Source organism: Giraffa tippelskirchi, chromosome 7 (assembly GCF_054371585.1).
Source record: "Giraffa tippelskirchi isolate mGirTip1 chromosome 7, T2T-mGirTip1v1.2.pri, whole genome shotgun sequence".
In the NCBI taxonomy this organism is placed as follows: domain Eukaryota; kingdom Metazoa; phylum Chordata; class Mammalia; order Artiodactyla; family Giraffidae; genus Giraffa; species Giraffa tippelskirchi.
Genome location: NC_137281.1, coordinates 49,817,087 through 49,842,612, shown reverse-complemented (window position 1 = coordinate 49,842,612; position 25,526 = coordinate 49,817,087). Strand labels below are relative to the sequence as shown.

The following is a 25,526-nucleotide window of genomic DNA, read 5'->3' as shown; positions in this document are numbered from 1 at the left end:
TTGACATAACATGCCCTGCAGAGCAAGCCGTGATTAGGGGACTCCAGGGGGACAACCTGAGGCTCCATTCGGCTCTGGGATGAAAATCTCCCAGAGCTGATTTTATTAACTGACACAGAGGGAAGAAGGCCGCGTGACAACGCAGGCAGAGACTGGAGTGCTGAAGCGCTAGGCCGAGGATCGCCGGCAGCACCAGAAGCTGCAGAGAGGCCTGAAATAGATGCTCCCTCAGAACATCTGCTTGTCGCAGCAGCCTTAGGAAACTCATACAGCTACTAGGCAGGTTCTTTCCTTGCCTAGAACAGGAGGAAGAGATTACTCGGATGCACAAATTTGGCTCAAGGGCTTTTACCCAGCCCTTCCCCATCCCCACTCCTGCCCAGGGGACAACCCTGCCAGGCACCTGTCCAGCTCTCTCCCCGCTTCCCCCAGCCCCTTCCCATTTTCCCTCTTGCTTCTCAGAGGACCTAACCAGATACTCTCATATCTTAGATTCAACAGTTCTCAAGATTTCATCTTGTTTGCTTCACTTACTCCTTTTCCCTTCCTGTTTTGTTTTTTTTTTGCCTTAAATATTTTTCAAGCAAATCCCATACATCCTGTCATTTCACCTGGATATATTTAAGCATGTGTTAGTCGCTCAGTAGTGTCCAAGCCTTTGTGACCCTGTGAACTATAGCCCGCCAGGCTCCCCTGTCCATGGAATTCTCCAGGCAAGAATGCTGGAGTGGGTAGCCATTCCCTTCTCCAGGGTATTTTCCCAACTCAGGGATCAAACCTAGGTCTCCTGCATTGCAGGCAGATTCTTTACCATCGGAGCCACCAGGGAAGCCCATATCTCAGCAACAGCCCTTGAAACAGGAAGTGGGGTTTGCTAGAACAGCCTGAATTCCACTAGCACACCCAATACATTTGTTGGCAGTTGATTCCCTGGTCTCCAGGCCTTACCCACACTACTAGATTGTCACAAAAATGTCTTTTTATATGAAATAATGCTGTTTTCAGCAACATGGATGGACCTAGAGATGATCACACTAAGGGAAGTTAGAAAGGGAAACAAACATTATAAAATATCACTTTTACGTGGAATCTAAAATATGACACAAGTCACCTTATCTACCAAAAAGAAACAGACCCACAGACATAGAGAACAGACTTGTGGTTGCCAAGGGGGAGGGAAGTGGGGGAGGGGTAATTGGTGGTTTGGGGTTAGGAGATACAAGCTAGTGTATAGAGAATTGATAAAGAACGAGGTCCTACTATAGAGCACAGGGAGGTATATTCAGCATCCTGAATCAACCACAATGGGAAAGAATATGAAAAAGATTCAGCTATATGTATAGCTGAATCCCTTTGCTGTACAGCAGACATTAACACAACATTTTAAATCAATTAGACTTCAATAAAATAAAATTTTTAAAAAGAGAGAGAGAGGAAAAAAAAAAAGGATTTCCCTGGTCTAGTGGTCAACATTCCATACTTCTGCTGCAAAGGGCACAGATTCAATCCCTGGTCAGAGAAGTTCTGTGTGCTACATGGTAGGACCAAAGAAAAAATGTGAAAGTGTCTTTTTATGATTTGACTCAGTTTCCAAATCAGACCCCAAGCAGGCCTTTGGCAAACCTATTTTTTTCCATCACAATCCACCCCACTTAGAAGTGGTGATCTGGAAAAAAAAAAAAAAAAAGTGGTGATTTGGGTTTCCCTGGTGGTTCAGTGGTTAAGAATCTGCTGCAAATGAAGAGGACATGGGTTCGATCCCTGGTTGAGGAAGATCTCATATGCCACTGAGCACCTAAGCCCATGTGGCAACTGCTGAGCCCAAAGGCTGTAGAGCCCTTTCACTGAAACGCAGAATAGCGCCGCTTGCCGCAACTAGAGAAAGTCTGCCCATAGCAATGAAGACCCAGTGTAGCCATAAATAAATCAATCTTAAAAAACAAAACTATAGTTCTATCTCATGAAACTGCTTTAAAAAACAAAGTGGTGGCTTGACTTCTTTCAGCTTTCAGTACTGGAGTGGGTAGCCTATCCCTTCTCCAGTGGATCTTCCTGACCCAGGAATCAACCCGAGGTTTCCTGCATTGCAGGTGGATTCTTTACAACAGAGCTATCAGGGAAGCCCCTCTTTCAGCTTCGTCAGCCCCCAAATAGGGAAACCAATAGTCTTCACCTCACTGGGCTTTGTGAGAATTAAAAATGGTCACTTGTTCATTCATTCATTCATTCAAAAAATATCTACTGAAAGGCTACCAAACATCTGGAAGGGTTCAGTTCAGTTCAGTCGCTCAGTCATGTCTGACTCTTTGCGACCCCATGAATTGCAGCACGCGAGGCCTCTCTGTCCATCACCAACTCCCGGAGTCTACCCAAACCCATGTCCATCGAGTCAGTGATGCCATCAAACCATCTCATCCTCTGCCGTCCCCTTCTCCTCCCGCCCCCAATCCAACCCAGCATTAGGGTCTTTTCCAATGAGTCAACTCTTTGCATGAGGTGGCCAAAGTATTGGAGTTTCAACTTCAACATCAGTCCTTCCAATGAACACCCAGGATTGATCTCTTTTAGGATGGATTGATTGGATCTCCTTGCAGTCCAAGGGACTCTCAAGAGTCTTCTCCAACACCACAGTTCAAAAGCATCAATTCTGCGGCGCTCAGTTTTCTTCACTGTCCTGGAAGGGTTACAGGTATGTAAAAATATCAGGGAATAAAGGTAAGCTTCCTGGAGCTTAGAGTCTAGTGGAGGAGATGGATAATCCACATCTAAAATAAATATTCTGCACACTGTCATCCAGTGAGAAGTGCTGTGGAGGGGAAAACCAAAAACAGAACAGGAGAGACCGTGGTTGGGCAGAGAAGAGGTCCTTTCAGAAAAGTCCTTTTGGAGCTGGTGGCCATCAGAAACCAGAGATCTGAGGGAGTAAGGAGAAAGGAAGTTTCAGGCAGGCAGAGGGGCACATGAAAAGTGAAATGGGGGACCTGCCTGGTGCCGAGTTGCCCTTCTCAAAATTCTTAGTGTTTTTTTTTTGGCTGCATTGGTTCTTCACTGCTTTTTGGGGGCTTTCTCTCGTTGTAGTGAGTGGGGGCTGCTCTTTTGTTGCGGTGTGAAGCCTTCTTACTGTGGTGGCTTCTCTTGCTGTGGAGCGTGGTCTGTAAGCAGTTGGGCCTCAGCAGCTGTGGGTCATGGGCTCTAGGCAGTCGGCCTCAGCAGCTGTGGGTCACCGGCCCTAGGCAATCGGGCTCTAGGCAATCGGGCTCAGCAGCTGTGGCTCGCGGGCTCTAGAGCAGAGGCTGGAGACTGTGCTGCCTGGGCTTAGTTTGCTCTGGGTCATTTAGAATCTTCCCGAACCCAGGATCGAACCTGTGTTCCCCTGCATTGGCAGGCAGATTCTTATCCCCTGTACCATCAGGGAAGTCCTTCATTTTACACAATTATTGCTGATTCCCAAAACTTTTGTTTTTGTGAATTCTATCTTATTGCCATTTACCAGTTAGGAATGAAAACCAAACTATTTATAAAAATGTATGACAATTTATTTCTCATAAATTCATTGTGTATCAGTGTAAAAAATATTTTTAGCTAAATATAATTTTTCAAAACAACAACAACAAAATGGTGTTGAGAAGAGTAGCATTGTTTTGTATTTTGCAGCTGCATTCTCATACCTGCTTGTGACTTTAGTTGGTTGTGATATGTCGCTTTGATTGAAGTGTGAAGAAAATCCAGCCTCACACAGGGCATGCAGCTGGGAAGGCAGAGAGGAGTATTTTCCTAAAAAGTATAGTTCTCAAAAAGGAATGGCCCTTTTTTTTAAAAAAAATTAGGAAGGGCCTTTTTCAGTAATTGTGTATATTTTTATTTGTTGCTTGTGAAAAGCAAATTTCTTAAAGGAAAGCTGCAAAGTGGAATGTGGAATCATCTCAATGAACTTTTCATACTCTGTTAGATTAAAATCCACTGGTCTATCTTAGTACTTTGAATGGATCTTTTATTCATGCATGATTTTATAACATCCTACATGGCTCATTTGGAAAATACTGCTTCACTGAGTTATGCACACCTTCCAAATGTTGAAATGTTCCATTAGTATTAAAAAAAAAAAAAGCAACAATCCTCATTTGTTACCATCACCATCAATCTCATCAGAAAAGTCTTTAAATGTTGGGAAGCTGCTCAGGTCACAATGGTGGATATGTCTCCCCAAATTCCAGTTTTTCTTAGAAACGTTGAACTTTATTATTGGCAAGCCCTTGAGAACATTATCTCCCTTTCTAAAATGTCTGGGAATCATGACGATAATTTCCATCATTTATTGAGTTCTTGCTCTATGCTGAACATCTTACTAAGCAATTTACATACGTTTTCGTGTTATTGTATTCATTTCCACTACATCCTGAAAGGTATCATTCCTCCCGTTTTACAGAGGAGGAAACTGAGGTCCAGAGAGGTAGGTACTTGCCCAAGGTCACACAGCTACCATTACTCTTCTATACTATCAGAGTTCCAGAAAAGAATTTACCATGTAGGATAGGTCTAAATGAAATAGTCGAACCCCTTGGACCCAAGAATTAACTCCTGCTTGTCAGACCATGTAGCCATTGGTTTAGATGGGAAAATATAGGGCCCCTCTCAAGACGTAGTTATCAAGGCTTAGCTCAAATGTTACCTCCTTGGAGAAAACTTATACCTTCCCTGGGATATAATAAAAAGTCCCTTATCACTAATTGATTGGTAGTCAAAAAGTGCTAGGCACCATATTCCATGAGCTAGATACATTAGTTTCCTCCTGGCAACATGCTTGCAAAGTAGACTGTATTATTTCCCTGTGTTAATTTCCTGTTGCTGCTATAACAAGTGGCCACAAATTTACTGGTTTACAAATTATTTTTCAGTTCTGTAGGTCAGAAGATTCACTGGGCTGAAGACAAAGTTGTAGGCAAGGCTGTATTCTTTCTGGAGGCTTTAGGAGAAAATCTGTGCCTTTTCTAGCTTCTAGGACTTCCTGGATTCCTCCATCTTCAAAGCCAGTAGCCCAGCATCTTGAAATCTCTCTCACTTTCTCTGTCTTCCCTCCCCACTTAGTTGTTAACTTCTCTGATTGTCTGATTCTCTGGCTTCCTCCCTCTTTCTTTTTTTAAGGACCTTCACATTTACATGGGTCCCACCCATTTAATCCAGAATAATCTCTTTATCTCAAAGTCTTCAGTTTAATCTCATCTGCAAAGTCCCTTTAGCAATGTAAAGTCACATCTGTACAGGTTCTGGAGATTGGGAAGTGGACATTTTGAGGATGGGATGACTCTGCCTACCACACCTCCTTTTACAAAAAATTCACAGAAAGTTTAAGAAAGTTTACCTGCTGAAATTCATGCAGCCCAGTGAGTGGGGGTGTTGGGATTTTATTTCAGGCTTTCTTTGGGGGTGCTGTGCTAGGACTTTGTTCCAGTTGTGGGACGAAGACCCACAGCATGTAGGATCTTAGTTTCCCAACCAGGGATTGAACCTGTGTCCCTGCATTGGAAGGTGGCTTCTTAACCACTGGACCACTGGGGAAGTCTCTTTCAGGTCTTTCTTTGACTGTGTTTTCCTCCCCTGGCTCTCATTGCAAGTAGAAGGGCCTGCTAAGGACTGCAGGGCCTACGATGAAGTGTGTTAGTTGCTCAGTCATGTCTGACTCTGCAATCCCATGGACTGCAGCCCGCCAGGCTCCGTTGTCCATGAAGTTCTCCAGGCAAGAATACTGGAGTGGGTTGCCATTTCCTACTCCAGGGGATCTTCCCAGGGGTTGAACCTGGGTCTCTTGCATTGCAGGCAGATGCTTTACCATCTGAGCCACCAGGGAAGCCCAGGGCCCACAATGCTTGCTCATATTTCCCTTTTCACATGTATCTCCTTGTATTGAAATCAAGTGGTGCCACCATTAAAAAAAACAAACAAAACATGCTGTTGAAATTCCCTGGCAGGCCAGTGGTAAAAAAAAAAAAAAGAAGAAAATAACGTGGTATCCTGGTACTGTCTCCGCAAGTGATTTGAAAATTAGAACTGGGTCTCATTGATCATAATTTAGATTTTTTGTTCAAACACCGTTACAATAAAAACCAGATGTAAACCACCATAAGTCATCAATGGATTTTCATATCCCTCCCTGTCTTTATATATAGGTAGATTTTTTTCCTGTGGTTTTAATCACAGCATGGATACAATATTACTGTTTCCCTAGCTTTTTAAAGTTTTTTTTTCTGCCACTGTGTTCACACTCATTTAATTTGCTCCTCACAGAAATCTTATGAGTTAAGAAATTTTATTAACCTTATTCACGGGTGACGAACCCAAAGACTCAGCTGGAGGGGCCGAAGCAGGTGGTACCCTGCATAGTCAGGTGGGGCTCACAGTTTCTGGAACCAATGACCCGAAAACTGGTCTGTCCGCACACATGTATGTAGGTGTGTGATAGGTAACACTTACTGGATGCTTACCATTTGCCAGGCCCCAATCCTAAACGCTTTACGGGTGCGTTTTTATTTTTTAAAAATATTCTCCGATGCCTAGTTAAAGGCGTGGCACAGTGCAGGCGCTCAGTGTGTTTGTGGAATGAATTAAAAGTGAACAAATGAATGAACGGGTGGATGCGACCTCCATAAACGCGACTGCTCTGAGATCTTCAGCTCGCACTTCGGACAGCCCAGCCCAAGGGTTCAGCGGAGCGGGCCGACCTCAGGCCGCAGCTCCCGGGCCGGACTTCCCGAGTCCTGCCCAGCACCGCCCAGGTGGCCTTCTGGGTGGTGAAAAGCTCGGGCAGACCAGGCGCTCCGGCGTTATCACCTCCGTTCCACGCGCTTTCCCCTGGGGCCCGGGAGCTCTGGTCTGCAGCGGGCGGGCCCGTATCCGACTAGGGCCGCGGGCTCAGGGCCCACCCCCGGCCGGCTCCCGCCGCGCACGCCCACCTGCCGGCCGCGCATGCGCAGCGCACGCCCGGCGCGCCCGGCCTCTCCGCGCCCCGCGGCGCGTGGCCAGTGCGCAGGCGCGGCGGCCGATGCGAGTGTGTATGTGCGGGCGAGAAGATGGCGGCGGCGGGGGAAGCAGCGTGAGGAGCCGGAGGAGCGCCGAGGCTCATTGAAACGGGCCGCCATGGCCCTCCGCAGCCCGCAGGTAGCCGCCAGCCGGCGCCCTCGGCGGGAAGGGACCCCGGGCCGCGAGTGGGCGGGCGCCGGGGCGGACGGGCGGGCGGGCGCACCCCGGCCCTGAGCGAGCGTGTGGGAGTGGGGGAGGGCGCCGGGACACGCTGCCCGGGACTAGGCCCCGAGCCTCCTGCGCCTCCGCGCCTCTGCCGCCCTCAGCCCGGCCCGCCCCGCGTCCGAACCCGCCGGTCCCCGCCTCGTGGGGGCGGCGGAGAGGGGGCGCCCGGGCCGGTCTGGAGAGGGTATGGGTGGGGGGCGCGAAGGGGTTAACCTCAGGGCTGGACCGCGGGGCGAGCCGGCGGTAAGGATGGGGCCCCGGCCGTCCCGGGAGGCGGCCGAGGGTGTTCGGGAGGCCCGGTAGCGGCAGAGCCTTCCACGCCCTCCGGTTGCCTCTCTTCCCGCAGCGAACCACCAAGATTTGGGGGTGCCCCGTTTTCCCCGTGGCACCAAAGGTTGCTTTCGCAGTTTGATTGACCCCGTGGTGGGGGGTGGGGTGGGGTGATGGGGATTGCTGGTTTTCTGGCTTTTAGATTTAAGTGACTGAGGAGCAGCTTAAGGTTGCTGTTGCAAAGGGGACTTGAAATAACTCGCCAGGACCGTACTTTTATTAATACCTGCCTTTGAGTGACATCCTTTGCATGAATCCGTCTCAGCCCGACTGACACTGTACTAACGCACACTGTCAGAGCGGTCTCTCAGGCTTACGGGCCACTTATGATAATCCCGTAGTGGAAAGAAAGAGGAACGAGCACGCTTTTAGGGAGATAGTGTAGTGTTGAACTCAGTCTTCCCACTCCCCCAATACAGTTGCTCTGTTTGAAAATCAGCATGTGGTCTTATTTGTCGGGCTTGCTGTGTAGACCACTGATTTGTTGACTTCCAGTCCCTAGAAGTTGTTGCACTTTTTTGTATCAACTCAGTGTGCTGTAGTATTAACTTTGTATTAAATATAGGGAAATGGAACAAAGTAGCTATTGGAAAACTGGTGGCCGGTAAATCATAACCCTCTCTAAGTAGTTGGTTTTTGTTGCCCTTTTGTGAATGGAGTAGGTTTTAATAACTTGTAATTAACGCGTGTCGCGGAACCGCGATAACTTAAAAAAAAATGAGATTTTACAGGAAGCTGCAATTTTGTTAAATTTTTGGCTCTTCAGTTTGCTGTACAACTTTCCGCCTTTAACTTTTTGTTCACTAGTACATCTGCTTTTGAAAGTAACGCAGTCAAGTTCTATGCACAAAAATAGGGCTTAGTGGTTGAATAAGTTTTACAAGTGTGTAATTCAAAGATTTCTTTCCTTAAGAGATTTAGTATTTGCCTTTTTCTCAACTTAAATTTTAAGATAAATAGCTACAAAATGGGTACAAGGTTCATTGTGAACTAATGGGTCATAGTCATAGTGATTTTGAAATGAAAGAAGTACGTTTAGGCATAATTCACTTAATTATCATAAGCACCAGTCGCAGGGCAAAATTGAAATGTTAATGAGCAGTGATAACATGTAAACATGATTGTAATTTCGCTTGCTTTCCTTGTCTTAGTATTTGTTTATACAGCATTATTGCCTGCATGTTGTACATCTTTGGAAAATTAAGGTGGCAACAGTTAGCCGAACATAAATGTTAGCAACACTTTGGGTTTATTCTTTTAAAGTATCATTGAAATGCCTTTAAGTTCTAACATAGGGAAGGTAGGAAAGGAAATGGTATGATTTCTCATACTTTTCATAATTTTCTTTTTAGAAGAGTAGTAATGAAAACAGGTAATGAAATCATGTATGTGACAGGATTTAATGGTTGGATCCTGCTTAAGTCAGGCTAAATATTTTAATAATTTAGTTTTATTCAGTTACCTCCTTTCCTAAGGGTACTGCCTTGGTCATTGCCATTCATTAATTCAACATATACTGATTGAGTGATCACGCTGTGCTAAGCACGATGATGCATATTATGTGTTTACTGTGGGGGTTAACAACCACAGATTAGCAGTAAGGGCTCTATTTTATTTTATTTTTTTTTTCTTAGGTTTTTATTAAGGGTCCTATTTTAAAATTGGATTTTTAAGGTTACAGTTTAAAACATAGATTATGTTTTATTTCCATAGTATTGATTGAACCCTTTTCCCTGGATTGACATAAAACAGTGAAAAACTTGGGAACATTTCTAATGTGGATAGCTTTCAACACATTTTAAAAACCCAAATAATGAACTTTGACAGTTGAGGTGAAAGTACATCTCTAATAATATTTGTCATTACGAGGGAACTGATGAAATGATTTGGGATAATTAATTTGAACTGACCAGTGCTGTCTTAAACCAGAAGAAGCGTTTGTGATCGGTCATTGCAGTTGTTCTTAGTGAAATCTCTACAGTAATGCTTCTTACACCCTGTTTGAATATCGTGTGGCTGTTCCTGTCTTGGTCCTCTGCAGCGGGCTCACCCCAATCTTTTCCTTACCTCGGATAAAATAATGTGGCCCCTCATTTTACACTGTGGGATTTCTTGGATCCAACTTACAGCATATGGTAGAGTGTTACTGAAGCATTGAATATCTTTGTAACTGATGGCTGTTAGTAGTTCTCCAAAGAGAAGCACTTTTATTGGTGTTTCAGAGTGAGCAGCTGAAGTAAATAAAATTATTTGAAATATAGGATATTTGGAGATACCAGTGTCCGTTTGTAGAGTGACAGCAAAATCTTGAAACAGGTCTTCACAGTAGATACGCTGTTTAAAGTTTGAGTTGATGGTCTCCTCAGTGGCTCCTGCAGACCTAAGTGGAGGTGAGCCCCATCCATGGGCCTCCCCTCACGCTCTGGAGCCGATCTTGTGGGGACCAAGTGATGAAGTGATAGCAAGTAATAAGTGGACCCGCCTCACTCTAAATTCCTCTCCAGAGCAAAAGTTAGGACGTTTATTTCAGATTTTTTTGAATGTAGAACTCACACGACTTGAATAGTGGGTCACATAGGAAAACTTAAGGAAGAAAAAAATTCCAAAGCTTAATGATTATTTAATGCCAGGCCTAGTGGCACATTTACTTTCTGCTGTGCTCAGACTGTAATATTCAAGTAATTGAGAAAAGTTGTATCATCTCAACCTAAAGTAGTTACATCAAGATTATTTGTTTGTTTGTTTATGTTTTTACAAATTTCAGACGTGCAAGTATTTGCTGTTAAGAGATCTGGCTTTTCAAGTGGCACATTGAAGCTTAGGACACTTCTTACTGACAATACATAAGTATGAAAACCAGTGGGAAGCTCTTGCTTTTGAGTTTGTAATTACGCTGTCACAGTTCTCTTTACTGCCACACAGGCAAGAATCACTGTGGCACAAAACAGATAAATCTGTTTGCAGTGGAATTTCCTGGCCTTGGGCCATTGGATTACTGTCATTTGTCACTTTAGTGCTACTTCAGCAGTGTAGATGTCAATTCCAAAGACTTGCATATGCTTGGACTGCAGTTTTCCTGTTTTTTGATGTGATCTCCCAATAGGTCTTTCTGTGATCTTTTCTGTCAGTGCAGGCTGGATGAAGAACCGAGTGTAGGCAAAAGAAAGATAGCCCTTGGGGTAGGTTTTATAGTACTATTTGTTTCAAGGATCGGACATTGTAGAATCTCTCATAAACCTCAAGGTGGAGTCTTCAGAGCGTAGACTTGTCATGAGCGGGCCGCTTTCTGACTATTTGAAAGCTCCTCAGCTCTGCCTCCATTTTCAGCCGAGCACCCAAGAAACCAATAGCTCTCTGCTGCTCCCTGTCTGGAAACGTCCTGTGCTCAGGTTGCCCTCTCCTGGGAGTAGGCTTGGTGAGGTGTAGAGGTGGAAGTGTGGTTTGGGGCGGGGAGGACACAGCCGATCTTCCTGGACATGCCCTCTTTGGCTGCTTTGAGAGCTGAGAGATGACCAGGTGCCTGGACCACCTGCTAGCCCAGGGCTGCTCCTCTGCTCTCCTCCCTCAGGCCTCTCCCTCCTGGGCTTCATATGCAGCTTTTTTGGGGTTGTCATTCTTCAGATCAGTTCTCACTTTATTTTTCTGATATCAGCTCAAGGACCATCTCATAAGCCTACACTGTCTGATTTAAGAGTCTCACAAGTAGTGCATTGGAAATAAATATACCTCCTGGTAGAAAGACTGGTGCCCCACTCTTGTGCCTTTGGTATCCAAGTTTTACACTAGCTGCCTGCCTTTCTCTCTCTCTCTGATGGTGGTACAGTTTTGTTTCCCCACTTGTACTTATTTTATGGAGAAATGCTTGTTTTATATCTGTGTGTATTACATGCACACAGTTGGCATGCCAGTGCTCTTTTCTAGCAAAGTAGTCTTTAAAGTTTCAAAAGATTCAGCGTGACAGCTGCAAACTTATATTGTCATTGGAGCTACTGTGAAAAAAAATTAAATGTAACTTGAATAATATTAGATATTTCAAGTATGCTCTGCTGTAAGACACTGAATGTAGGAAAAAAACCTTGCATTTAAGACTGAACAAAATAGAGGGCTTCATTATTACAGACCTGTTATTGTGGATGAGCTGGCTGGGGAGGGAAGGCAGGAGTCCCATGAGTAGCCCCCCCAACCCCCCCATCCTCACCCTCTGCTGGAGCTGTAGTTCCAGGAGATCCATTGGATGCACTGGAAGTGGTGGGGATGGCTTTTTGGACCATTTTCTCAATTTACTTTCCTCATTGTTCAGAAAAATAGACGTTTATCATTATTGTGAGTACTAGTCAAAAGTATTCTTTGTTTTAAAATATGTTGAATAAAGCTGGATCTCTGTATAAATTGTCTGCTGCAAGCCATGGACCTTGTGAACTACAACCAGAACCGCCCAAGAACATTTAATACATGGCTGTGTGTGGGGAATTTTGATTTGGCTTCTGGGCTAATGAGTTAGTCTGCATTGTTTAATTATTCTCACATAAAGATGGTATCCTTTTCTCTGGATATAAGCGATGCATTTAAAATTTTATTATACTCATTTAAATTTAGTTAGGGCCAGTCAACTTGTGAATGTATTTGGTATTCTGGTAACTGTCAAGAACATTTCTAGTTTTCCTCTTCTTATGTATCTCTCCTATTTTAGACAGTTTATAACTCCAGAGGAGTGAAGCAATGCCTTTTGAGAGACTTTCATCATTAAGATATGTACTCTTTCTATTTTTTTCTGAAAATATCAGTCGTTTTACTTTTGATGGCACTTGGGAGGAAATAAAAGAGAATTTGAAAATGACGTTTAATTCTCGAGTTTTTGGAGATTCCTGCCTGATGTTGTAGAAAACTTCTGTCTCTCGATATATAAGTGGTAATTCTCCTTGGATGGTTACCAAGATGTGTATGTTTGAGACCTGGAGAGTAGGCCTTCAGGGTAGATCTGCTGATCGGACAAGGAGGAGCATATTTATTATGAAACGAAGCATTGCAGGGATCAGCATGTGGAGCGGTCGTGTAGTTTATAAGCTTCATGGTTTGTGAAGTGCTGTGGCTGGCATGATCCTTACAGCAACCCTGTAATGTATTCCTATTATCACCATTTTACAGATAGGTAAAGTGAGACTCAGGAGGTTGTGATTGAAGTCACGTGGCTGTGAAAGGCGCTATCGGGGACTTAAGAGCAGGTTTTGGACTTCTAGCCTCTGCCGTTTATATTTGGCCAGACTGATAAAGGCCTGCTGTTTCACAGTGCAATTTCCTCCTGATAGTTCTCAGAGAAGGTTTATGGAATGACTGAATGGATGAAATAAAGGTTTACATGTTTAAAATAATTATTTAGGGCTGGAAAAGGAAATGGCAACCCACTCCAGTATTCTTGCTTGGAAAACCCTGTGGACAGAAGAGCCTGGCAACCTACAGTCCATGGGGTTGCAAAGAGTCGAGCACAACTTAGCAACTAAACAACGACAACCAGTCTGTTACTAATTATTAATTGCTAGTTTTTGTGTAGAGTGCATTTTGGTAAAACTTGTTAATTGATTTTATTTTTAAATACAAAATAAAGACTTGAATTTCTTTTTTTCTTTTAAGACTTGAATTTCTGAAACAGACATGTTTAAAGTAAAAAGTCACTCTCTCCCTCCCAGATCCTTGGTCCCATTGGTCTGTCTTGTGTGCCTTTCCTATTCAGACACTGTTTTTGTCCCCTTGTCTCATAATGCAGTCTTCTAACCAGATGGTCGGGCTTCCCTTGTGGCTCAGCTGGTAAAGAATCCACCTGCATTGCAGGAGACCTGGGTTTGATCCCTAGGTTGGGAAGATGCCCTGGAGAAGGAACAGCTATCCACTCCAGGATTCTGGCCTGGAGAATCCCATGGACTGGATATGGATAGCCCATGGGGTCGCAAAGAGTCGGACACTGAGTGACTTTCGTGCACACACACAACCAGACAGTCAGTGAGGTGGACTTTTTGGAGCATCTCTTGTTTCTGAAATTATTGAAGCTGTCTATTCAAGTAGAATAGAATTTTTCTTATTTTTATTGGATTTTGCCAGGGGATGGAGCAGATGTTCTGGAGGTTAAAGTGGTTCTCTGTGACCCAGTATACTGAGAACTGTGGAAGTGCTGTAGAAACTTGGGACTATTAAAACGCCCGAACAATTTTTTTTTTTTTAAGAAATGGTATTTTGAAGACATTCAACCCCTTAATTATAGCAGTCATGGTGTCCAGTTTTTATATTGTAAACAAAAAGATCTGATTCAGATTCAAATTCTTACCTGTTGGTCAACTCTGCGTTAAAGAAGACCCCGAGAGGACAAACCTTTGGTTAGTTTGAGAGGTTAGTAGGTCATCAACCTTGCTGACTAGTCAGGAATTGGGTAATGAACCTGGGCTTTCTCCTGTCTTCTCCAAAATCAGACTTTCCTCACTTCCCCCCTTTGTTTATTTCTTTATTTTTGGCCACGCCGCAATCTTAGTTCCCTGACCAGGGAGCGAATCTGTGCCCCCTGCAATGACCTATGGAATCCTAACCACTGGACCACCAGGAAATTCTCTGAAAGATGAGCATCTTTAATTCATTAGTTATTTGAAGGCAGAGTGGGAGATACATTTTACTTAGTAACATTAAGAAAATAATCATGGTAAATTAAAACATGAAGTTTTTTTATGTCAAAAAAACTTAAAACTTTTATGTTAAAAAAACTAAAAACTTGTTCGATGCATGATACAGGATGCTCGGGGCTGGTGCACTGGGATGACCTGGAGGGATGGGATGGGGAGGGGGGTGGGAGGGGGGTTCTGGAAGGGGAAAACATGTACACCCATGGTGGATTCATGTCAATGTATGGCAAAACAAATACAATATTGTAAAGTTAAAAAATAGATAAATAAACTAATTAAAAAAACAAAAAACTTAAAACTACATATTAATTTGATCAAAAAACAAGTTAGACTGTGAAATATTTGAAAAAGATTGAGATTTTTTCATAAAATATTTGTCGATAAACTGGTTCATGTTTGGTCTCCCCCCTTTGTATTTATTGAAGTACTGCAATGGCAAGAAAAGGAAAACAAATCCTAAAGAACTGTCCCATTCCTCATGTCTGCTTCCTCTCCCCGGAAATCATATTCCACCACTTCTAATAAAATGGAAAGTCAGATCTTCCAGCATTCTGTGTCTTTTGGAATTAATTTGTAGTATACCAGGCATTTTTGGAGAAGGCAGTGGCAACCCACTCCAGTACTCTTGCCTGGAAAATCCCATGGATGGAGGAGCCTGGTAGGCTGCAGTCCATGGGGTCTCGAAGAGTCGGACACGACTGAGCGCCTTCACTTTTACTTTTCACTTGCATGCATTGGAGAAGGAAATGGCAACCCGCTCCAGTGTTCTTGCCTGGAGAATCCCAGGGATGGGGGAGCCTGGTGGGCTGCTGTCTCTGGGGTCGCACAGAGTCGGACACGACTGAAGCAACTTAGCATAGCATAGCATAGCATACCAGGCACTTTTATTCAGAACTGCATATAAAGGACTTTATATCTTTTGTGATTGCTCAAACAAAGAATTTTGGTGGTCAGGCATTAGCAGGATAGAGCTGAAAAGAGATCTGTGCTTTGGGAGTTGACAGGGTAGTAGGAGAGGGAAACAGGCTAATTGGTGAATCCCCCTTTTAGGGTGGTAATTCCTGTAACAGAAGTGTGAACAATATAGTCAGAAACTTTCATTCATTTGTTCAGCAAGTAGTTATTGAGTGGCTACCGTGTACCAGGCACTGAGGATGGAGTGATAAGCAGAGATGGGCATTGTCCCTCTTACCAGGGAGCTTACTGTCTAGAGAGAGACACACACACTAATCAAATAGTCACAGGAATGCAGAGGGCCATTCCACACTGAAGACCACGTCTGGAGGGAGGGCAGGGGAGGCAGGGGACTGGCTCCCAGAAGCAGTGCCTTGGCTGATACCCAGCCTGAGATGGCTCTGTGGCTGCAGGGCCTGGGGAGCCCCTAAGAACTCAGAACTGGGTGCCAAGGTGGCGGGGGGAGCTGGGAGGCGGCCAGTCTTATCCTGGGGAGAGCGTGGAAGAGGGTGACGAACTCACACGCTGCCTGCCCTGCAGAACCATCCTGCAGGCTCTGGGCGGCCATGAGCTTGAGCTTGGGGAGGGTGCGGTGGAGGTGGGGGGAGTGGCAGCGCCATGTGGGTTGGAAAAGGGGGAGCGTCAGGGGAAGCTGAGAAGAAGAGTCAGGAGAAGCTGATGCTCCTAGAAAGGTGACATTTGAGCAGAGAAGCTCAGGGACGGGATGTGGGGGGAGCGCATGTGGAAGAGCAGAGTCTCCAGGCCTGCGGCCTGTTCCTGTGCTCAGTGGGTGACTGCCTGGTGTGTAGGGTGGGGTGCTGGGACGGTGTGGGGGTTGGAGGACGAAGGACCTTGGTAGTCCAGCCTCGGTGGTGGTGTCTGTGGGAAGGCACAAGCTCTGTGAGGGCTGCTGAGGGAGGTGGTTGTTCTAGGCCGGTTGGGGTCCTCCACAGGGTGGCAAGGGTGTCCTCTGCTGGCTCTCCTCTAGATCCCGAGTGTTCGCTCACCTCAGCACCTTAAACCCTAAAACTTTGAGGGGGGGAAATGTAGGACATTTGTTTGGGAATATCTGAGGCAGATTAGTGCAAGGCAAATAGCCCTTGAATGTCCTCAGTGATAATTGGATAGAGTCGTTAGGGAAGGTCATTTGGGGATATCAGTTAGTTCAGTTCAGTTGCTCAGTTGTGTCTGACTGTTTTCGACCCCATGGACTACAGCACCCCAGGCTTTCCTGTCCATCACCAGCTCCCAGAGCTTGCTCAAACTCATGTCCTTTGAGTCGGTGATGCCATCCAACCATCTCATCCTCTGTCATCCCCTTCTCCCACCTTCAATCTTTCCCAGCATCAGGGTCTTTTCCAGTGAGTCAGTTCTTCGCATCAGGTGGCCAAAGTATTGGGGTTTCAGCTTCAGCATCAGTCCTTCCGATGAATTTTCAGGACTGATTTCTTTTAGAATGGACTGGTTGGGTCTCCTTGCAGTCCAAGGGACTCTCAAGAGTCTTCCCAACACCACAGTTCAAAAGCATCAATTCTTCGGCGCTCAGCTTTCTTTATAGTCCGCTCTCACATCCATACATGACTACTGGAAAAGCCAGACCTAGACGGACCTTTGCTGGCAAAGTAATGTCTCTGCTTTTTAATATGCTGTCTAGGTTGGTCATAGCTTTTCTTCCAAGGAGCAAGCGTCTTTTAATTTCATGGCTGCAGTCACCGTCTGCAGTGATTTTGGAACCGAAGAAAATAACGTCTCTCACTGTTTCCATTGTTTCTCCATCTGTTTGCCATGGAGTGATGGGACCGGATGCCATGGTCTTAGTTTTTTGAATGTTGAGTTTTGAGCCAACTTTTTCACTCTCTTCTTTTACCTTCATCAAGAGGCTTTTTAGTTCCTCTTCACTTTCTGCCCATATTCTCTTTAAATTTTGGGGAGGGGGGGCAACTTTAAAAACCAGCATTTATTCCTTGATTGTGAAGAAAATATATCACCCATATATCATGACTCTGAGATGACTAATGTTAATATTTTGAAATGCTTCCCTTTAAATTTTAGACATTTGGGCTCATTATATATAATGGGCTGTGCTGTGCTTAGTCACTCAGTCGCTCAGTCGTTTCCTACTCTTTGTGACTCCATGGAATTCTCCAGGCCAGGATTCTTTACCAGCTGAGCCACAAGGTAAGCCGAAGAATCCTGGAGTGGGTAGCGCTTATCTCTTCTCCAGCGGATCTTCCTGACCCAGGAATCAAACCCCGGTCTCCTGCATTGCAGGTGGATTCTTTACCAACTGAGCTCTCAGGGAAGCCTTATTTTATATAATAGTATTTAAGTCACAATCCTTGGTCACAGTTTTCTCAGTCGAACCCCCTAGCAGCCTGGTGGCCATCCAGACACACTGAATAGGGACCCCTAATTAGGCCCCCAGCTGTGTTCCCTCAGCCCCCCAGGGTCTCAGCCTCACACAGGTGTCAGAGTCTCTGCATGCTTTTGTTTACTGCCTTTTCCCTTAACCTGCCGAGCACTTTCCCATGAATAGAATTAACTGAGTCATATTTTGGACATTTAAAAACGTTTCCAGTCTAGGTTAGGCATGAACAACAACAAAAGACGCCAGTTTGTGGCCCTCTGAGAGGTAACGTTAATAATTTTAGCCCTGAATAGAGTGACTTGTGGAAACCGAACCGACTGAGGAGCCTGACACGTTGCCACTTTGAAGACCTGCCACCCTGGGTCTTGAGCATGAGAGTTCAGTTTTATTTGAAGTTCAGCAGCTAAGTGATTGACAAATTCCTCTCCACAAACATTTATCCAGCTCTTGCTCTATATTATATTCCCCAAAGCCATGAGAAACTGCTGGGTGCCATGTGGGGCTCTCGGTGTGGGGGCAGCTTGGGCTCCACCACTCCGTTTAACTGTGACTGTCTGCCGTCTTTGAGGATTGGGGCATAGCATTAAGCCGGTTTGCCATTGGAAATTCTTGCAGCCTTTTTTTGTTGTTGTTGTTGCTAGTCATAGATTTGTCAGCTTAGAAGTTCTTGTCTCCAGTTTTTCACAAATTGGTGCTAAAATAACACTCTTGGTTCCATCTTGGTTCTTACTGAATTCGGCTTTTCCATGCCACACTACACAGTGTGAGTTAAGTGCCAGGAGCACAAACTTTCTTTTTCATGTGTGACTGGAGTTCTAGTCCATGAGAAAGAGATAAGAGATTGCTTTGAAAAAAAAAATCTTGAGCAGTCTCTTTAGTTTTGGCTGCAAGCTTCTCTGGCTGTAACTTGAACTTCACTCACAATGACACCATAGCAATATCCTGGTGGTGACTGGTCTTGGACACAGAGTTGCCACAGCTCAGTTTGGAAAGACTTTGCCTCTCACCCCCTAACACATGTTGAACAAATGAGTTTCTTTTATTTTTAAGATGGACAGAAAGTATGTTGCCATTTTGTTTCTTTGCCATTGATTTCTTTTTGGTTGAAAGCGTAGATCTGAGTTAGCTTCCTCCCTTCCCTGTGAAGAAGGGAAGGACTCCCAAGCGTGTCCTGCATGGGGAGCCTGGAGGGCCCTGTGGACTTGGGTGCTGGGGATGCCCTGTCCTTCCTCCTGGTCAGTCAGCTCTTCCCAGAGGCCTGCAGGCTGCTGGCCCGGGATGGGCCGAGTGCCTGAGCGGTGGAGGGAAGGCATGGCCCTGCCTGGCAGAGGGCACGGCACATAGACGTCATCTGGCAGAACCTACTTCGGGTTCTAGGAGTTAAGGTCAGGACCACAGGGTGCAGGAACCACAAGGCACAGATTTGCCCTCCCTAGACATACCTTTATAGTAACAAGTGCTGCTGCAGAAGAGGTGGGCTGCTCTTGAGGTTTTCAGATGGGTTGCAATTCTTGCGTTAAGAATGCAGGTGACCTCTAGGCTTTCTTTAAGGGTTTCGTGACTCTTCTTACTCCTGTTGTGTCGTTTTTTGAATCCAGGCGACTCATCTGTATATCAGCTAATCTGTTTTGTTTCATTCTTTGGGCTATTTCTCAACAGGTTTAGCTGAGATCAGAGTACCGTTACTGATGTAATAAACACCTTCATGGTACTTTCCCCATAGTGGTCCAGAACGTTGATCCTTTGTTGACCTGGTCTGAGCCAATGCCGTTATCTCCAAACTCCAGAGCCACAGAGCTGTCTACCTTCCCCAGTGGAGAGCCTGAGTATGTCAGTGGTGAGCGTTGAAAGAGAGCTTTTCCATTGGCTTGCTGCCTCAGTTATGTTTTGTGTTTCCTACCTTTGTCATCTTAGATATCTCAGCCAGTGTCATCGTTCGTCCACTGGTTATTTTTTGAACTCAGCTATGTGCCAACAAAAACGAGCACAGATAAGTTGTCTCTGCCACAGCACACTACCCTCTATGTCCACGCGCTTGCTCCCTGGCCCCGTGCCACTTGGAGTGAGTGAGTCTTCTCAGGCAGGCCTGCCTCCCTGCCCTCTTTATTTTAGATTTTCAAAGTGGACAGCTTGGTTTATTTTACATTTTTCCTAGGACCAGACCTTATAGATGGCATTGTTGTTGTTTACTTGCTAAGTCGTGTCTGACTCTTTTGTGACCCCCTATGGACTGATGGGGTACAAATGGTAAAATTTTCAAGTTATTGTCTCTCTTCGATTGTGTATTATTTTTCAGTTGGCAGGATCATAATTGAAACTGAGAGTATGCTCTAAAATACCATACTTTGAAGTAACCTTAAAGTCGTTCAGTCACTAAATCATCTTCGACTTTTTTCTGACCCCATGGACTGTAGCACACCAGGCTCCCTCTGTCCTTCACTGTCTCCGGGAGTTGGCTAGAATTCATGGCCATTGAGTCAGTGAAGTTAAATTGTTTTATATCTGACAATAGCAGATGGCATTCCACCATTTACTTCTGTTTATGTTCAGGGAAAAAGACTTTCTGACCTAATTGGAGATTTCCAGCTCTAATGCCTCTGTGAGTTAAGCTTCAGCTAATACAGTGAAAGAATGAAACGTTAGCTTCATTTTTGAGTTTCTTTTCTGCCCCCTTTAAAATCACAGCCTCCTGGACCCCCGCCACCTTCTTGCCTTGCTTTCTCTTCAGAGCACTTAACACCTTCTGATCCTCTTCATCTGATATACTAACACTTACTTTGTTCATTTTCTCTCTCCCTTTACTAGAGTGGAGGATTAGTGAGGGGAAGGAGTTCTCTTGTTCACTGTTACATTCCCAGAGCCTGGAATGTAATGAGTGCTCAAAAATATATTTATTGATGAATAATTAATGGAAAATATAGCACAGTCTGTACATTTAGGAAATCCCCGGTTGAATGTGGGAATGAGGCTAATCACCTGTTAAAATCCGGAGTAACTCAGGTTTGTTAGGAAAGTAGTTTGCAAAGAGGAGACTCGAACTGAGTTCTGCAGTGTGAGAAGCCAGCTGGGCCAGCTGTGTTAGCTGCTGCTTGTAGCTGCTCAGGAAGGTACCTAAAATGTTCTTACCCTGTGTAGGTAGTGGGTGACTCAGCAGGTGACTAAGGCATAGGAAACCACTGGGGCAGGTTCTGACATGTGCAGTGTGTTGAAGTCTGCGGTGCACATTGCAGGTTCTGCAGGGGGAATTCAGGCCGTGAAGGAGGTGGGTAATGAGTGGCCTTGAGAATGAATGGGATTTGGGCACGTAGAGAGAAAGGAGGAGGGCATTTGATGTGGGCCGGTGCCTCCAGCTTGGGTGGTAAATGGTCAGCCAGTCTGATAGAGGAGGTGGGAGCCCTGCGGTGGTGTCCAGGATGCAAGGCTCAGCTTGCCGTGAGGAGGACCCTGGGATGCTGTGCTACATCCCCTGCTTCTCAGGCTGACGCTACATTAAAAGTCAGTGGGGGATCCTGTTAATGGCATGTTTGGCTTCTGTACGTCTGGGCTGGGGGTCTGAGAGCTGCATAAACTCCCAGGTTGTGTCTGCTGCTGGGCTGGGAACCACACTGTGAGTAGCAGGGTGATATAGGACATGAGGAGCGTGAGAGCATCTGCACGTCCTGGAATCGTGGGCCGAAATACATGTATGTGCATTCTTGAGGTGGTGGGCCTCATTTGCTTACATCACCTCCTCACCACCACCCAAAACGGTTAGGGGAATCACTGTCTCATAGAAGTAATGTGCCGATTAAACAGGATCCTAGCTCCCTGACCGGGCATCACTTAATTGGAATGCTTATTTTAATTCATGCAGTTGCTGCTGTTTTTACCAAATGAAATCTTTTGAGCATTTTGATGTTTTGATGAGATTGTCCCAGGAACTGGGGTGTATATATATATAATTCAAGATAATCTTCCAAGTTTCTCATCCAAGAGTTTGGAAGAACAGTGAAGTTTGCTATTGGCATAAGTGCAAAACCTGGTTTTGAGGAAATAGTGGACCTTTTGATTTTAAGGTTAAGCCAGAACATAACAGTGAATGAATCTAGGGGTTGGCAGCTTGAAATATGGAACTGGAGCAGTCCAAGTTGAAAGTGTAAGTTTGGAAGTCATCAGCCTAGTTGAAGCTGTGAGAGTAGGTGGACTGCTTAGTGGGAGAATGAGTATCCTGGTGTCAGCCCAGAGGCGAGAGAATGGTTAAGAGCCAGAACTAAGTCCTGAAGAAGGTACAGAGTCCCCTTCAGGAAAGATTATTATGAAAAGTGTGTGTGAGAGAGGTCTTATTATTAATCAAGTGCTTGATAGATTGATGAGCTTAAGGATGTAAAATGATTTGGTTTGAATCAGGTTATTTTTGGAAAACCAGAATGTTAGAGGTGAAAGATTTCATTGAGTCAAAAGAGCAAATGGAAAATGAGTTCCATTAGAAAGCAGTGCCTCTGTGGAAAAGACATTTCTGAAAAGTTGCATTGGAGTGGAATGTTTCTATCAAATTATTTCTAGTTTAGTTGTGTTACAGTTTTTCGTCTGATTGTTGGGCTTTAAGTTGTTAAATGACCAATAAACCCTTAAAAGCACTAAGCGAGTTCCCATTTTACAAACATCTGCTCTGGAGAAAGAAAAAAGCATCTTCTCTGGATGTCCATCGAGCAGGGGTGCTCTTACGGAGTGAACAGTCGTCTCATATTGGTTTGTAGTTTCTTCTGTCTGGTTTAGGGCCCTGACTGAGTATGGGGGTAGTCGTGCTGCCTCCGCCCCAGGTGTCTGCTTAGTTTCTTTCATTCCTGAATCACTGGGGCCTGGCAGTGATTCTGAACCCTGACTGCGCATCAGATTCACATAGGAAGCATTTGAAATGCTAAGTGAAGCCTTGCCTCCCGCCATGGAACCCAGAATTGTGGCCTGAGGATCCTCGGGTGGTCCTCAGGTGTCAGGGCTGAGAAGCACCGCTTGATGCCTTTGTTCTGTGCGGCTGACCCTGATCCCCTGCTTGGTGAGCTCCACCTTTGTAGGAAAAACAGTATTGTAAGCTGACTGGGCTAAAATTTCTTTTCCAGAATTCTGAGCTCCGCGTGTTTACCGTACAAGAGACTTTCTGAAGTCTTGAGTTTCATTTTTCTAATAAAATATTTTTGATCATAACAGAATTTACATAAGTAATTCAAGAATGGAGTACAGTCTATTGTTTTAGCTGGTCAAGTAAACTATACCTCCATGATTACAGTCTTTGGAGGCTGTTTTTCAGCAGGTCTTTAGGTGAAGGTTAAATTGAGAAAGTAAACAGTGGACTACTCCCTCAGTAGGCTTGGAAGATCCTTAAGCTCTCAGCACCTGTTCTTGCATTCTTTTATTTTCAGCAGATGGTAATTTTGCAGCTTTTACTACTTTGACCAACTCTTCTAACTTTGGTCTTCATTAACAACCAAAGCAATTCATGAGAGGGAACATTCTGTATACTTCCTCCTTAAAACTGGAAGGAGAGGGGTGTGTGTACCAGCTAAGACGAGTCCTGTTTCTCAGGCACCTCTTGGTTTTCCAGGGTGTTTGGTGAGACCGTTGGCAGTGACCATAGAGGAGAATAATCGGTGTAGTCACACCTCTTTTGTTCCCACATGTCTTCTAACGTGGAACTCGGATTTAGTGATGCACTTTCCTTTCTGGCAGGTGGCCTTCAGTAGTCAAGCATCCGTTGGTTTGGTTCCAGCATATTTCATTAAGTGAAAAATCATGTAGAACAGATGGATTTACAAGTTTCTGCTCATGTAGCATTTTGTTTAATGCAGCCCTAGTTTTGATTCAGTGTTGTTGGCACTAATTGTCTGTGTGTAGTCTGGGGTTTGGGCATGTCAGGGGATCTAGGCAGTTATAGAGGCCAAGCCAGGCATGAATAGTCTGAGGTTGGAGGCTGAGAGAGGCTGGTTACAGTGATAACAGGCAGCAGAATACAGGTGCATGCACAATTGTTGATGTCGTGTTGTGTACCACTAGTTAGGGTCTTTGAGCTAAGGAACATGAAATCTTAAAGAGTTGTCGTGTGTGAGTATTTATAGAGTGCTTAAGAATTCTACTTTTGTAAATGAAAAATCAGTATCGTGGTCCTTGATCTTCAAGAGCTGTTTTTATAATACAACTGCCTCATCTATTTATTGATAGATGTGTGTTTAGTTAAAAACGTCAACCATATTGAGGTATAATTTAATACAATAAATGTGCCAATTTTAAGCTGGCACTTTGAGTTTTAACAAATATATATACCAGGGTAACTGCCCCCACAGTCAGGATAGAGAACATTTTCGTTGCCTGCAAGTTTCCCTCATGACCCTTCTCCACGAATCCTCGTCCCTCTCCCAGGCAATTACTGATCTGCTTTCTGTCACTATTATAGGCTAAATTCCCATTTGCTAGAATTTTCTTTATGTGGAATTTTACAGAGTACTCTGTGTTTCCTCCTTTCACTGAGCATAACATTTTTGACATTTGCCTGTGTGGTATAGGATTCCTTCTCTTTTCAGTGCTGGGTAATAGTCCATTGTAGGGATGGACCACAGTTTATCTCTTCACTTCTTGATGGGCTGTTCCAGCATTTGGCTGTTATGAATGAAGCTGTTGACCACATTCACGTGCAGGTCTTTGTGTGAACATACATTTTCATTTCTCATGGTTAAAATACCTAGAAATAGAATTTTTCTTTGTCATATGGTGGGTGTATGTTTGATTTTGTAACAGGCTGTTAAGTTTGTAGAAAGCGGCGGTCACCTTTCACATATGCAGTGGCAGTGCCTCGTTCCCCTTCTGTGTCCTCACCCACACTTGATAGGGTCCCAGGTACACGAGCCATATCTGTGACAGAAAAGTGAATCTGCTTGCAAGCAGGGAGTTCTTAAGGAAATAGGCTTTAATAAAGAAGTTTAAGTAGAAAAGAGCGGGGGCAAGAAAAACTGGGCGAATGCCCCCAACATGCTAGACACAGGGGACTTATATGGTGGTCAGTGATGTAGGGGTGGGGAGAAAAAAATGTCCTTTTACAAGGTTGACCTGACCTGATGGACATCCACGGTTTGTTTTGCCCCTGCCCGCCATTTTTCCTCTTTAAGGTTTAAATTAACATTTTGGAGGTTGATTTTTCTCTAGTTCGGGAGACCATGTGATTATTGTGAATGATTTTCCTCTAGGTCAGAATAGATATTCTCTTATTAAAGTTTTCTATAAAGCTTTAATTCACTTTTCTTGATTATGGTTAAATGTTATATTTAAAAATTGCATGTTATATCTTGACTATGTTAAAAGTTTATATTTAGAAATGAAAATTGTGCCCCTGCTTGCCCACCTCTGGTGATAGTAAAAATGGGAGCATAAGAAACAATGAGAGCAGTTGAGTTGGAGTTCTTTGGCCTGCCGACCTCTGAAGTGGAACTGTTGCTGTAGAGAGGGCGTCTGTCCTCAGCCCTGGAACTTGTATTGGTTGTGGGCTTTGCTTTTCTTCCTCCTCTTCCTGAACTCATTTGTTCAGCAGAGCTCTTGAGCACCTGCTATATGCCAAGTACTGATGCAGGCGATGGAAAAGATGAGTTGACTTGGTGTCTGTTCCTTTTTAAAAAACAACTTTATGGAGATATACATGCAGTGAATTTAATTCATTTAATGTATATAGTTTGATGAATTTTGACAGAAATGCTTCTTTTTCATTGGTGTTCCACTTTTCCCTTCCCATCCCTTCCCTTTCCTTCCTAGATTAGCACCAAGGTGATTGAAATGAAAATAGGTGGAATTTTGAACTTCTTTCTACTAGGGCTATCCCAGATAACAAGCACCAAATTGACTCCCTAATTTATCAGCTCTTTTCCATGTGATAAAAAGTCTATATAGCAAGTTATTGTATAATGAGGGCTGTTTAGTAATAGTTTAGAGCAAAGCAAGTTAAAATTTAACTGACA

At 44.4% G+C, this 25,526-nt stretch overlaps 2 protein-coding genes across 4 annotated transcripts in view; both read left to right on the top strand.

Moving 5' to 3' along the window:
- Positions 1 to 3,974, top strand: part of KLHL36 (kelch like family member 36) — a 30,267-nt gene extending 26,293 nt beyond the window's left edge. For 2 of the 3 annotated variants that reach the window (XR_014059934.1, XR_014059940.1), the window contains exon 8: positions 2,569 to 3,671. The gene's annotated coding sequence lies outside the window, so the exon portion shown is untranslated. Of the gene's footprint in view, positions 1 to 2,568 lie in introns of all 3 variants that reach the window. The other variant, XR_014059935.1, reaches the window with a different exon arrangement.
- Positions 3,975 to 7,044: 3,070 nt separating this feature from the next.
- The window catches only part of USP10 (ubiquitin specific peptidase 10), a 63,945-nt gene continuing 45,463 nt past the window's right edge, over positions 7,045 to 25,526 (top strand). The window contains exon 1 of the mRNA XM_081511488.1: positions 7,045 to 7,152. Within this exon, the coding sequence (XP_081367614.1) occupies positions 7,132 to 7,152 (21 nt within the window). The 5' untranslated portion in view covers positions 7,045 to 7,131. The remainder of the gene's footprint in view (positions 7,153 to 25,526) is intronic.